Consider the following 14,258-nt stretch of genomic DNA (forward strand, 5'->3'; position numbering starts at 1 on the left):
CATTATTCATTAGAGTTTAAGATGATATACCTATAATATTGGATTCAATGTTTTACATTTTTAACTATGAACTCATATTACTATTATAAGATATTATATTACAAACTTAAGTTATATATACCTAAATTTATAACTGAAATTATCATATTTTATACATTATGAGTTGGTAATTACCTTGTCAGAGGGCTTAAACTAAACTTCAACATATTGTAACTATGCACATCCCATTTCTCTTCTAATCGCTTAGTAAAACTTTACCTGAAAGCATTTAACATACTCATAAATCATTTTATCTTTATTCTACTTATTCTACTACGTTTTGTATGTATAAATTACTTATAGCCAACTTGGTGTACAAATCTAAGAAGAATAAAGATGCCATGAATTTATGAATGCATAAAGCACTATTAAAAATTTTGCGATGGTTGAGATAGTAATGAAATTTCAAAAACGAAAAAGATAAAAATGCCAGAAATGTGCACAAAGCAATTACAATTTAAGTCCCGAAAAGTAGCATGGATTAGGAGCATAAATCTTGAAGGCGTACGTCGTAATAAAAGACACGAGAAAGCATATTCCCACCTAAATTATGGCAAAACAATTTCCATAAACCACATACCGGTCGGTACACTGGCAATCTACTACCAAAGGAAACGTACCAAAAAAGTGGCAATATGAAAAATAAGTTTTACCGTGCCGAGCTGAACTGAGCTGCGCTGAGCTGAACTGAACTGAGCTGAGCTGAGCTGAGCTGGGCCAGGCGAAACCAAACAAACTCTTATCATACCTCGATCAAATTAAAATAATTGTGCTTAAGCACCTGATATTACGCTACATTGTTTCTTTTTGGCGAATATTTTCTTAACTAAATTTTTTCACCTTTACAATTTTTTGAATTTTAATTTTTACTTTGGTTTACTTTGCAAAACGTGAGTTTTGGCTGAATTATGCTGCTGTTCGCATTCCTAATGGTTGGCACTGGCGCGGGTACTGGTACTGGTGCTGCCTCCTCCTAGTCAAGCTTCGGTTTGTCGGTTCATGCCACTAACCGTGGGCAATCGTTGTTGTGCCTTATCTAGAATTTGTGGCGCAACTTGCACTTTGTCTTCTCTTTTAGTTTTTTCTAACGAATTTACTTAATTAAATTTTTATATTTATTTGTTAAATAAAAAAAAAATTTTTTTTAACAATTGTTTGCCCAAAAAACTATGCCGTTAATGAAATATTTGTAAAAGAATTTAAAATGAGAAAAAATGAAGGTTAAAAAATAATTTTGCACTTTATTTAATACAAATGTAAATATTTTTATTATTTTTTCATGCTTTTCCTCTAAAGTTCCTATAAGTTAATACTGCAGAAATGCTGCTAAGCTTAGCTCCGCTGCTTTTGTAATCCTCCAAAAAGTACTTCCAATTCGATAAACTGCAGCCGTAATGACGGTTTATGTTCTTCGAGTATCTCAGGGCTTAACGTTCTGACAACTGTGACAATGACGACAAAACCAACAAAAGCAACAACAACAACAACAACAAATCGTTTAAATACTGTTGCTTACCTAACATTTGTTAAAACAATTTTCAGCAATTTATTTTTACAACAGCAACACAAACGCCCACTTCGCTAACAAACAACCACGCCTTGCATTTCCAAACATTTTTCCCTATCATTATTTTGAATTTTTCTTTGTTTTCGATTACAATGCGCATCCTTCTTATTAGGTTTTACTATTTTGTAAAATTTTTCAAATTTGTATACATTCAACAAAATGCCAAGAAACCAAATAAATAAAATAAAATATAAATAAAATTCTCTTATTTTTATTTTTATTTTTATATCCTGCAGAGTACAGAATCTTGATTCGATTGTACGTGTCGCGGACCGTGATCTGCCGGTTGTGAACACAAGAGGAGATGTCCTTTTCAACTCATGGAAGGGCATTTTTAATGGCCAAGGAGGCTTCTTCTCACAAGCGCCGCGTATTTACAGCTTCAGCGGTAAAAATGTCTTAACGGATCCACTGTGGTAAGTTCTTTTTAATAATTGTACTCGTACTTAATTTTTTTTTTACAATACCTTTCTCTACTCTAAGTATATACAATACATAATTCGTTGCTGTCGGATATACAAGCGATATTCGTAAATATTTTTAAACAAAACAGTTTAGTACAGAATGAGAATGAGAGAAAAGATACGCATACAATAAGCAATATTAAATATAATTTCGGCTATTAAATTTATACGACATTCATTTATGATATTAATGTCGACAGCTTTAATGACAGAATAGACGTGCTTACGTATTATGTCCTTGGTATTTATTATTCCAGTGTAATTGTATATTTTAATGACTTTTATTACAATAAGTTTTCAATTAGTGAAATAATACAGTTTATTTGAATGCTCTTTTATGGATGTTAATGGTTTTTATGAAGGCCCAGCAGATTTCATTGAGTTGTGCGTTAAGTCTTTAATTTTTAAATCAAATGTTTTTATTTTTTAAACCGTAAAATATGACAAAAACAATTTTTTTATATATAATTATATCTTTTTTTTGCTAACTATACAATTGTAACGAGTATAACCAAATATTAATCATTAGTGATCTTTCTAAATATTCGTTATACATACCTTAATAATTTTTATGACACATAAATTATATATAATGTATATAAATATAGTACTTATTTATATATTATAAATTTATATGCATAAATAAAGAATCTGTATCAAGACTTAGTATACTTACGTAGGTAAACTGTAGATTCTGTGAAGAGATTGAGGAGTCGGCCACACATGTGCTGTTAGAATGCCCTGCGCTATTGCACATACGGAATAGGCTCCTGGGAATGTATATTCTTACGGAAAAGGCAATAAAAGTCTGTAAAGTAGATTCTACCATACTTTTAATTGACGCAACATGGCTTAGAGACCTACTCTAAACCTAAAGAGTCTGTAAATAATTTTTATACTACAAGTGCGGTATAGTTTCATAACTGTCCCTAAAGTGATATTTAATTTAATTCTTTCATTTTGTATATGACAGTATATAATTTCGAAAACTTTATATCGAGTTTTATGTGTACTATATATATTAATATAATAATATTTCACAAATTAAAAGAAATGAACTGTAATTGTTATGGTTCAACAAATAAATAAATCTGAAACATCGTATCGTTCAAACAGCTTATCAACCATATTAGCTAATTATATATAACTTGGAAAAATAAATTCAAATATACTTGAAACGAAGTACGGTTCAAGCAGTCTAGGTATAAAGCATTTTTGCTAAGTTATATATAAAAATAATTTCAAATTAAACTTAAAATTTGTATCCTCCATTCAGCCTAGCAATCTTCTTTGCTATATTATCTATAAAAATAGTTCCAAATAAACTGGAAACATCATATCGTCCAACCAACTTATCAAATATATTTGCTAAATTACCTAAAAAATAACTCCAAATTTACTAATTTATTTCAGAAGTTTAAGTTTTATGATTTGCTCTATAAGCCTATCTGCATTTATTTATTTAAATAGTTTATGCCCAAAGTACGATTAAACTACGTTCTCTCGCTATAGTAGTTGACGACTTTTAGTTTAGTTTAATTGTGTGATACACAGTAGCTAGTGATTATAGCTTAATCGTCCGCAGTACGTTTAGTATAATCTGCTTAACAGGATACTATACATTTCTAAGTACTGTGATCAGCATATTTACTTACTTACTGAATTGGCTATAACTCCCAGTCACTTTCGACCTGATGTAACACTGCTCTTCAGTCCTGCACATCAAATGCGGTTAATGCGGCTCCCTCAACGTGGTCTATTCATCGAAGACACGGTCAACCACATTCTCCAAGTATCCCTTCAAACACCTTTTTCAGTGAAGAAATGTCATTCAATCTAACAATATGACCAAAACAATGAAACTACAGCATATTAATGCGCTTAATTATGTCGATATGTGGTTGAAAGCTTTAACCACAGCTCGTAATCCCTTCGGATGCTGTGGTCATCTCAAATTCATACAGGAACAAAAATTTTACGAAGCACGTAGCCAGCTACTGTAATTTAATCGTTATCTATTGAGCAACGATAGAATTGTAAAATTTTAAAATTTTAAAAGACATTTAAATAAATAAATAAATTTTAGTCTAATCTTGCTACTCTAGAAAAATATCTAGAGTGTTATAAATTAATCTCGAGTGTTAAACATTTTGCTCCAAATTTACCAATCGAAAATGAAAATTGCGCTAAAAGTGCATTAAGGCCGAGTAAATTGATGGTAAAATGAGGGAAATAGTAAATTATGTCGGTATGGCAGCGAATATTGGTATTTATCAGAATTTCGAGTAGGGTAAATTAGATAAAATTTTATAAGATGTTTAAAAAATAAATAAATAAATTTTGAAAACATTTAACCGAAAATAATAAATAAGTGCAATAAATAAATAAATAAATAAATATTTATTTAAATGTAGTGCAAAAAATCCCTAGTTAATTTCAATTTACTTAACCACAATTTACCTATTTACTTGAACTCGCAAACGGTCCAAACAAGCATTTCGTTTGAAAAAATTACCCCAGTTTTACGAATCGAAAATGCCATTATATGATTTAACAGATTTACTAGGATTTGATTCGATGTGTGTATTTGTGAAAAATGTAAATGTTTGCTATTTACTAATTACTATTATTTACACTTAAAATGTTCGATTGTACAACAAAATATGACAGATCCAGAGTAAATCTATAATGAATTCAGATTGGTTCCAGATTTTCCAATCGAAAACCCCATAACTTATAGGTGATTAAACTAAGCGAGAAATATTTAACAAAATATATGTTTGCATATCATCATATTTATCATCATATTTTTCCTTATATCAAATAAATTCCTTAGATTATTTTATTATAAAAGGGGAACCCATTTTATGTGATTTTGATGGAATTGATTTTCATGCCATTCATAATTGGAACATGGAGTGGTAATTACTCTTCATGTTATTCCCTAACATCTGTAACAAAATAATTATTTGTGTGTATTTTTTTTTAATAATTTTTATTTTATACTTTTTCTGTATTTATAGTCCTTTGCACTCTAATGCCTTTGAGTTCATTCATTTGCATATAATTTTTTTTTTTTTTAATTTTTTTAAAATGTTTATATTATGAATTAAATAAACATAAATGCTTTTTAATGCATCTAATCCCATTAACTGCTTAAATAACTTCAAATCAAGCAGAAATTTAAAAATTATTCTTGAATTCAATTAAATTTAATTTATGATATTTCTGAAATGAAATATTTTAATGCCTACAAAATGTTGTTTCTGTATTGAATTTTACACCATTTTAAGCGCGCAAATCGAATATAGTATCTATCTATAGTATCTTTATATGTGTAACTGTGTAGTATCTATGAAATTCGTAATTGATTGTATAAAAACTCGTTTATATCAATTTTACACGCATTTTATACGCATTTTATACGCATGCCTTCATCATTTATATACCGCCTTTGAGTTCGAAATGATTGAACGCGATAAAGTAAATACCACAAAAACTTAATTTTAAAAATATTGTATAACAGCATTTCAATCATTTTAAATGAGCTCCACTGCTTCCTTTTTATTGGAGATTTACTCGTACTCATACTCGTACTCGTACCCGTACTCTCTCTGCGCATTTATTCATTCAATTATGAATTTAAATCCAATAACTTTCCTTACCTGACCCCAATCGATGTTGTGCAGGATGTGTGCATATTTAAATTAAATTCTTTAATTGTTTGTTGTAAATTTAAAATTTAATTTATTTTATTTCACACACTCGACACTGGCAGCAATTTGTATCAAATTTAAAGCTCATGTTCACATGCTCAAATGCCCAGTACATCCTGCCCAGTACGGATGTACTCTGGAAGGCACACTGTTAAACCCAACATTTGTAGATTTATATTTCAATTATATTTTGAATTAGAGATAAACAATTTGTACACAATCAATTTGAAGTTGAAATTTCCAAATGTCACTTACACTTCAGAACAATTTAAAGTCTATTTACATGAGTAAACCTCTTGGGTATTATTTCATACTGTAATATACAGTACATATACGTATTATTTCCACATACTTCAAGTTTACGTAAATATTTATAAAATATTTATTTATATACATATAGATATATATTGATATATGAAAGAATTATAAACTGCACTTTTAAAATAAAGTTTTATGTATTTAATCTTTATGCATTTTAAAATCATTTTTGTCATTTATAAGATTTTATATGTTATTTTTTTGCATAAATTTAAATTTTTATACCATTTACACTATAAAGTATTAGGTATACATACATATATACTTTCCTGAATATATTTGTGCTGCAGTAATGGAGAAAAGAAAGGCCACATACCACATAAATCTAATCGGTACAATGAACCAAATAGATTAAAAGATATATTTTATATGATATGTTTATATGTCCTTCCGTACATTTGTCTATTTATTGGACAACAATAGTATCTTTTAGTTAAAAAATATACTAATAAAAATCAATTAATTAGTTTTTTAATAATAATGAAACAATTGATGGGTTCTTATTTTGCAAATGATTTTCTTATTGTTGTAGGAATCTTTTTTTTAAGGAGGGAAGATAAGGAAGATACAACTCTTACTCTGGTTTTTTTTTTTATTTTGAATTGAAGTCATACGTAAAAACAATATACATAAATTATAATTTTAATATAATAATAATAATAATAATAATAATAATAATAATAATAATAAGCCTTGCTCGGCGTCAATGAATTCGAGCAGCCTCTTACGCTGTGCATAAGCTATCCATAAGTCGCTTCCGCAACGCTACATCTTTTATATTAGTAATGTTGTTTATTCTTCTTCCTAGGGGCTTTAAAACGGTATTTATTTCATGTAACGTTGACCTTCTCCATATTGTTTTTGGACGACCTCTTCCTTTGCTACCTTGCGGGTCGTATTCCAACGCCTGTTGAGAAAGCCTTTCGAAGTGTATGCCCGATTCAACCAAATTTTCTTTTGCGAATAGTATTGGTTCCCTTTTGTGTAAAGCATTTTTTTATTGTCGTTGGGATATTTTTTTGAAAAAACTGTATATATCTTACACAGTTTTTTTTTTTCAAACTAAAGTTGAGGTACTTGCAATATGTAATAACAAAAAAAACAATTACGAATTGTTTTTCAAAATTTTTGTACCAGGAAAAAATACTTTTATATCTAACTTTTACCGATTCTTAGCCTTCCACCTCTGATATGAATTTAAATCTAATATCAAACTCACGCCATATTTGAACTGCTTACTTAGTAAATAACTTAAGTAACTTTAAGCTTCTGTCGTTTCCATTGACATAAGTTTCTTATTGCATGTGAAAGAGCTTTTATGTGTCAGAAAGTTGATGAAAAGTTCTAAGCTTCTGTTTTTTTAAATAAAACTTCACTCAATTATATATCACACAAAAAATTAAATATAAAATTGATATATTAAATCATTCAAATAAATATTTTACATATCCATCACATATTCAATTAATAAAAACAAGGATTTTATTAAAAACTTACTTCCTCAGTGCGTTCAGCTCTTGTTTGTTTACATTTTTTGTTTACAATTTTGTTAATTTCCCTGATGTGAAATTTATGTTTAAGGGTTACATTCGACAGTTTTGACCTAATTTTCCTTACTTTATTTTTAAGTAAGTTAAAAAACACGTTAGCTTATTGTATGGTTAAAGAATTTTACTTAGTAAGTTACACTTACTAAGTAAGTAGTGAAAACATATTATTATTATACACACATTTATGACCTGTGTAAATTAAATAACTAATGTTAGTTTGAAATTATCGAGTATTTTATAATTAAAAGTTTTCTAGAAGTAACATTTTTTTAATAACATGTCTTATATCTATAAACTTAATCCAATAATAATTCTATAATACAGATTCAAATATGTTAAAATATTAGTTAAGTAAGAGTTAACTAAGTTAACTCTTAGTCAAGTAATGAAAAAAAAAAACTTAAAGAATGTAACATACTACAACAACATCATTGGACTTATCGCCTATATATTGATAGTACGCCACTACCAATACCATACAAGGTATTGACATTATAATTCTCATTCAGTTTGTTTGGATATTTTTATAAAGAATATATGTGACTTTATTTTAAGGGTATAAAGTTTAATATTATTTGTACAATATAGACTTGTTCTTCAGTTTCCATTAATCCGTTCGTTTATATCACATGACGCGGAACAAAGAAAAAAACTATTTCTTCTGATTATTTACTTTAACTATTTCAGAAACTTGGATAAAAAGCCTGAATACTTGAATTTAAATTTGAATATAAAAAAAATTTAACAACTTAAGAAGCTAATCAAATAAATTTTTTACTAAATTAAACCATTCTATTAAAATTGAATAAAATTAGTAATTTTGTTAAAAGTAATTAAAATTTCTATTTGAAATTTGCTGGTGTTAAAATTATCACTCAACTCTTTGTACTACGCCAAGCTAATCCTTTCAAAAGTCATAAACTTAATCAAAATTAAATTTTCACGTCATAAACTCATTTTAAGAGCTTTAATTTAACTTTCGTAATAAAACTTAGAATTAAAAATAAAAACTTTCACTAAAAGTGGATGTTGTTTACTTTTAATTTATTAAATATACAAGCAGTTTTTTTAAGTTAAAAAGATTAAACAAATTAATAAACTGGAATAGTGAATATTAAGGCAAAGTGGAGTTTTACATTATGTATATTTAGATATAAAAATGTTTTTACTTAACATAAAATAAATAATCTGTAATATGAATGCAGAATATTTTCATGTTAAACGCAAAGATTTTGGAAGATGATGCCCTGTGTTTATAATTGAAACCAGATCGCATGGAATATGGATTTATCTTTGAAATCCGTTGAAGTACTTAAACTGAATTAACTGAAAAACAAACTTATTAATTTATAAGCCAGATTTAAAATTAAGATACTGAACATCACCTAATGGAAGATTTTTTAGTTTTTGTCAGGGAAGATATATATCTATTAAATAAAATTCATTTTTAAAGAGGCATTTTATTTAATGCACAGAAATTTCTTAACACTACATTATATATAAACTCTATCGCACAATCAAGCTGCTTTAAAGCCCTTGAGTTAAGTCCAATTTACATCTGGAACAGTTTTTGATTGTTACACATCTCTAAATGAAATATCAATGCAGTTCAATATATCTGTAATCTGCATTCCTGGTGATGGGGATATTTTCGGTAATTATATTACCGAAAATTTATTATATTTTCTGCATTCCTGGTGATGGGGATATTTTCGGTAATTGCAAAGCCAGACTGGGTCGATCATGAAACCACTCGACACACCTAAATAATATGTGCTTAATGCAGACATCATGCAAATTACCAATGAGTTCTTTCTGTGCCGAACTTTTTAATAAAGGATGGAAAAATTTAACGATATATAGGCATGTCTATGCAATTTGGCCACGTTTCATTAAAAGGATACACTCATTGAGATATCCCATAAAGATATCAGTTTTGTGATAGGTTTCTGTGAGTAACCCTATCACAAAACTCATTGTAGATTAGGTAACCATGATAGAAAATGGAATTTCCCTTTCAATTATGGCTGTTATAGTTGTGGAGAGAACAATGAAAGTGCCTTCCATCTACTTTGCTTTTGTGCAACACATGCACGGTGTCAATTTACCACTTTAAGGGCTTTATTTTCTAAGAATAATGGTCAACTGCAAGAATTCTGTTTAAATAGTATTATAAGCTATTTTTCAAAGCTTCGTTACACAATGGATCTATCAACCTGAGTGGATCCCTTGGGGTTCCCAGAATAACCCACCTAAGCCTACATTTAGATAGTTTTGAGGTCTGACATTTTCATGATGAAACAAAACTTGTTTTCTGTTGATCAATCCAGATCGGTTATTCATGATTGTTTCTCTCTAGCAGTCAACGACCAAACTAACCGTATCAATGGCTAGAGCAGCCATTGAAATTATACCCTTTCAATCTTATCACAATCTTAACATAAGCTTATTTCCAGTCAATACACGTTTTCAAATCGTTTGTGGAGAGTCAGCGGGTTGATCATGATCACTTGCATTGGATGTTCTCGTATTTAATCCACTTAACGTTCACTTAAAAAATGGCACAATTTTGTTTCATTCCAGCATCATTTCACTGATAATAGTTCAATAAATCAAATTTTTTTGTATTGATTTAAGTGGTACCTAAAAATTGCGCTTTTTTGTGTTACCTCGTCTGTTTAAATAATTCCAAACTATTATATGGTTGATGTTAAGCATCTCCACTGTCTTCTGACATCTTGCGTGTCAGTCCTGTTCTCAATTTTATCAGTCAAATTTAATTTAGTCAAATTTAATATTATTATATGAAATGACACATTTTAAGCACGTATGCAGTTAACATAATCGGAATAGTATTATCAGATATATGAGTACCAACGCATTCTGGTGTCAAAAAGTAACTGATTCTTACCAATACCAATATATACATTTAAATATATTGAGTAAATAATTAAATTGATTTTTAATATCCGTTTTATTAAAATTAATTAATTTCTAAATATAAACTATTGTCTTCATTAAAGAGATATTAATCGAACAGTCGTGCATTTACAACAACAAAAAATATTATTAATATATTTATTTATTTTTATTTTTTGTGTATTATTTTTAATTAATTGTATTGTATTTTTGGCTGACCATACAGCTATTTCGAGTGTTACTAAATACCCACCAGCATTGTTCTTGCAATTATTTCTTATATATAAATAACAAAGTTTGTGTTTATATATATTTATATTATAGGAAAATGGAAAACTATATTATGGAAGCATATACAATTCTATTAATTAAAAAACTTTATTTACAAATTTATTCAGTACTCAGTAACATACCAATTTATTATCAGAAGATTCAAGAGTTTATTTTCATAAAGTCGTTCACACCTCAGTGCATCTCATATTCTCTCCTTTAATTAACAAAATTTTGCACTAAAAGTTAAGCTCAAATTCAGATAGCTCGACTGCATTTCGCGAAAAATAATTTTATGCACTTTTATTCATAAACTGATTTAAATAAAAACAATATTTAAAACGACAGCCAGTTCTGCATATAACAAAAAAAAAATTGTATTTACAAAAAAAAAGTTGAAAAAAAAATATTAGCAAAAACAAACAAACATTTATGAAGAGATTTTAAATGTGAAACAACTTTTGTGTAATTTTGCTAATGACCGTAAGCATCAAATGGCAGAAAGGCAGCCTCCATAGCCTCCACAGCATCCACAGCCTCCACAGCATCCACAGCCTCCATAGCCTCCACAGCCTCCATAGCATCCATAGCGTGCATAGCCTGCACAGTCCAACTTGCAACCTTCAATGTGGCCATATTTTTGTTGGCCTTTAGTACCGCTTCCGGTTCCGTTCTATGCCTGCTAGCAAACAGTTTATACTGCTGCTACCGTTGCTTCGTTAAAAATTTTGTACTAAAAGTCGTTTGAGTTTTTTTTTGTTCTATTATTTAATTTTTTGTTATTTTTTTTTTAATTTTATTTTATTTTTTCATTTAATTTTTTTTTTTTTTGATGCTTTGTTAGTGTTGATATTGTTGTTGTTCCATAAAATTGTTGACATTGAAAGTTTGCACGTTAATTACTTTTAAAATTAATTTGTTTTATTTTTTTATTCTAGATTTTCCGAGCTTGTGTATCTTTTAATATTGTTGCTTTCTTGATTGCATGGCCATGATAGTTGGCAACATAGTTTTCCCGTTCGTCTGTCTACAAGCCTTCGAAGTTCCTCTCCAGACTGAATTGTTTATTTGTTTTAGTTAACTTGTACTCTCAAGCACTCATGTCAGTTAGTCTTCAGTTAGTCCTCCTTGTTACTTACTGTAATTTACTAACTGCATAGAAACGTTTGTGTATGATAAAAAATAAAATTGAATAAATTCCGAATAAAATAAAACAAATAGATAAAAATCAAGAATAAAACTAAAAAATTCATTTCATGCAAGAGTGCTAAATAGACGAAATATTTGCTTAACTGATTGTCATGCTTGACTTCAGACTCTTTTGATTGTTGCTTGACCATTCAAGAAACAGCTTGGCAGTTTTCTATTAAAATGAAGTTTTGCAACTCTAAGACAAATAAACTAATGTTGAAATATTCATTAAAATGATTAAAAAGATTTCTTAGAACAAAACTTATGGTCTGTCGTCTAACATCAGGTCAAGCGATGAATATAGTGGTAATGTAAGTGCAACTAAAAGCCTTACTTGTATGCTGTATATGTAGTTGCAAGTCAGTTAATTAGTTAGCTGGAGTAGAAGTGGAAGAAATAACGTATCCTCTTCCATAACCTGAGAAAGCTATTTTAGTCTCTCAGGTCCTCGTAATAATGGATAGAATAATAGACAAGTTGAAACCAGCCTGTAGCATTGATATGCTAAATGTTGTTGTAAACTATTTCATTAAAAATATTTGAGTTTAAGTCTCGCATTTACTTTAATCGAATGTTATGAATACAGTAAGACCCCGCTTAACGCGTAGGATACGTTCCATCAAAACAGAGCGTAATGCGAAACAGCGCTAAACGAGACTATCTTAACATGTAAATAATGGAGTTAGGGGAAGATTAAGAGAAAATTGCTTATGCATTAAATTTAATAATTATGTTTTTTTTTTAATAATAATAAAAACAAATATTCATTTTTTTAAAAAAACAGAAACAATGTAAACGAATATATATACAAACAAATAAAATTCTCAGTCAGATCATTCAGTCTATTCTGTGTTTCCAATTTTCTGCCTTTTGCGTTCTATAAGAAGTTGTTGATAAGTGGATATAGCATTTATAACACCCCGTCTTGATTTTGAACTCCTGTCGACATTTTGGATCATTTTAAACAAATTCATAATTTCAGTTGTAGTGGTCAAACTCTTTTTACAGGCGCCTTATTTTTGCTCTCCTTCGAAATCACTACTGTCAATATTTTCCACATTTACCTCATATAAACCGGCTTGTTTCGCTAAGTCCACTATTTCATCCATATCAAGAGAGCGTCCAATATATTCGCTCTTTCTTTAATCTGGATATGATTGGACATATAAAGTGTAATTTTATTCGATATATGTATATATGAGATATTTATATGTCTACTAAACTATCACAAAAATGTTAGATTTCTCTAAAAATGTTCGATTGGGCAACAAAATTTGACAGATAAAGAGTTAATCTAGATTGATTGATCCAGATTTACCACTCAAAAAAGCCATTGGTTGATGCAAATATAAATTCTTAAATATGCTGAATAGTTTTAACTATTGTAACTTTTAATATTTATATAATATAATATTACTTTTTAAAGAAATTTTTTATTGAATTGTTTTAAATTATATTTTATATTATGTTTATTATACTTTTATATGAATTTAAATTTTATTTTTATTAAATTACTATAAAAAAGAGTATCAAAACGATTATCTGCGCTGACGTAAGACCCACAAATTCTGGTTTAGAAAGCCAACCTTTAATCACTGCGCTATTTTTATATCTTTCATTGATATTCAATTTTGGAACAAAAATACAGTATACATATAGACGTGAAAAATTTATTGCTATAGAGTAGTATTGCCAACAAGCTGAAACCCATTATTGCTGTAGGCCGAATATTTCCTAGTTTCCAATTCAAATTTCGAAGTCATATTTCAAAGACTGATCAAAAGCTTTCGATACTGTGTGTATTGACGGATTGATACTCAAGCCCAGTCAACCTGGCTTCCGTACTCCAATTTGTAGTTCGTTTTTCAATTCTTAACCAACACATCCTACCAAGTTTAGGTTGGTTTTCAAATGTCTAAAATCATATCTGTTACTACTGGAGCCCTGGACGGTTCCATTTTAGGCTTCTTGCTATTATTTCTACGTCGCATATCACTGTCCCTCCCCGTGATGTTAAATAATTTTGCACTACCGATGATTGCATGATCTATATATCTATATATATATAGTTTTAATTGTATTATATAAAATAAGAACTGTTCATATTTGTTTTGACAGAATAGTTCTGTTATCTTTAACTCATATAATATCTTTATTGTTTTTAAAAGTTTCCATATCTTTGGGTAAGATCATGAAAGAATTTTTTTTTTTTTTTTTTTTTTTT

General features: G+C 28.7%; 1 protein-coding gene across 1 annotated transcript in view; it reads left to right on the forward strand.

Moving 5' to 3' along the window:
- Nucleotides 1–2,232, forward strand: part of LOC119679362 (collagen alpha-3(IX) chain) — a gene marked incomplete in the record, with an annotated part of 240,003 nt that extends 237,771 nt beyond the window's left edge. The window contains 2 exon segments of the mRNA XM_038091674.1: nt 1,843–2,022; nt 2,160–2,232. Coding sequence (XP_037947602.1) covers nt 1,843–2,022; nt 2,160–2,232 — 253 coding nt within the window.
- Between the last annotated feature and the right edge of the window lie 12,026 nt (nt 2,233–14,258).

The sequence above is a fragment of the Teleopsis dalmanni genome, chromosome 1 (assembly GCF_002237135.1).
Source record: "Teleopsis dalmanni isolate 2A chromosome 1, ASM223713v2, whole genome shotgun sequence".
Taxonomy (NCBI): domain Eukaryota; kingdom Metazoa; phylum Arthropoda; class Insecta; order Diptera; family Diopsidae; genus Teleopsis; species Teleopsis dalmanni.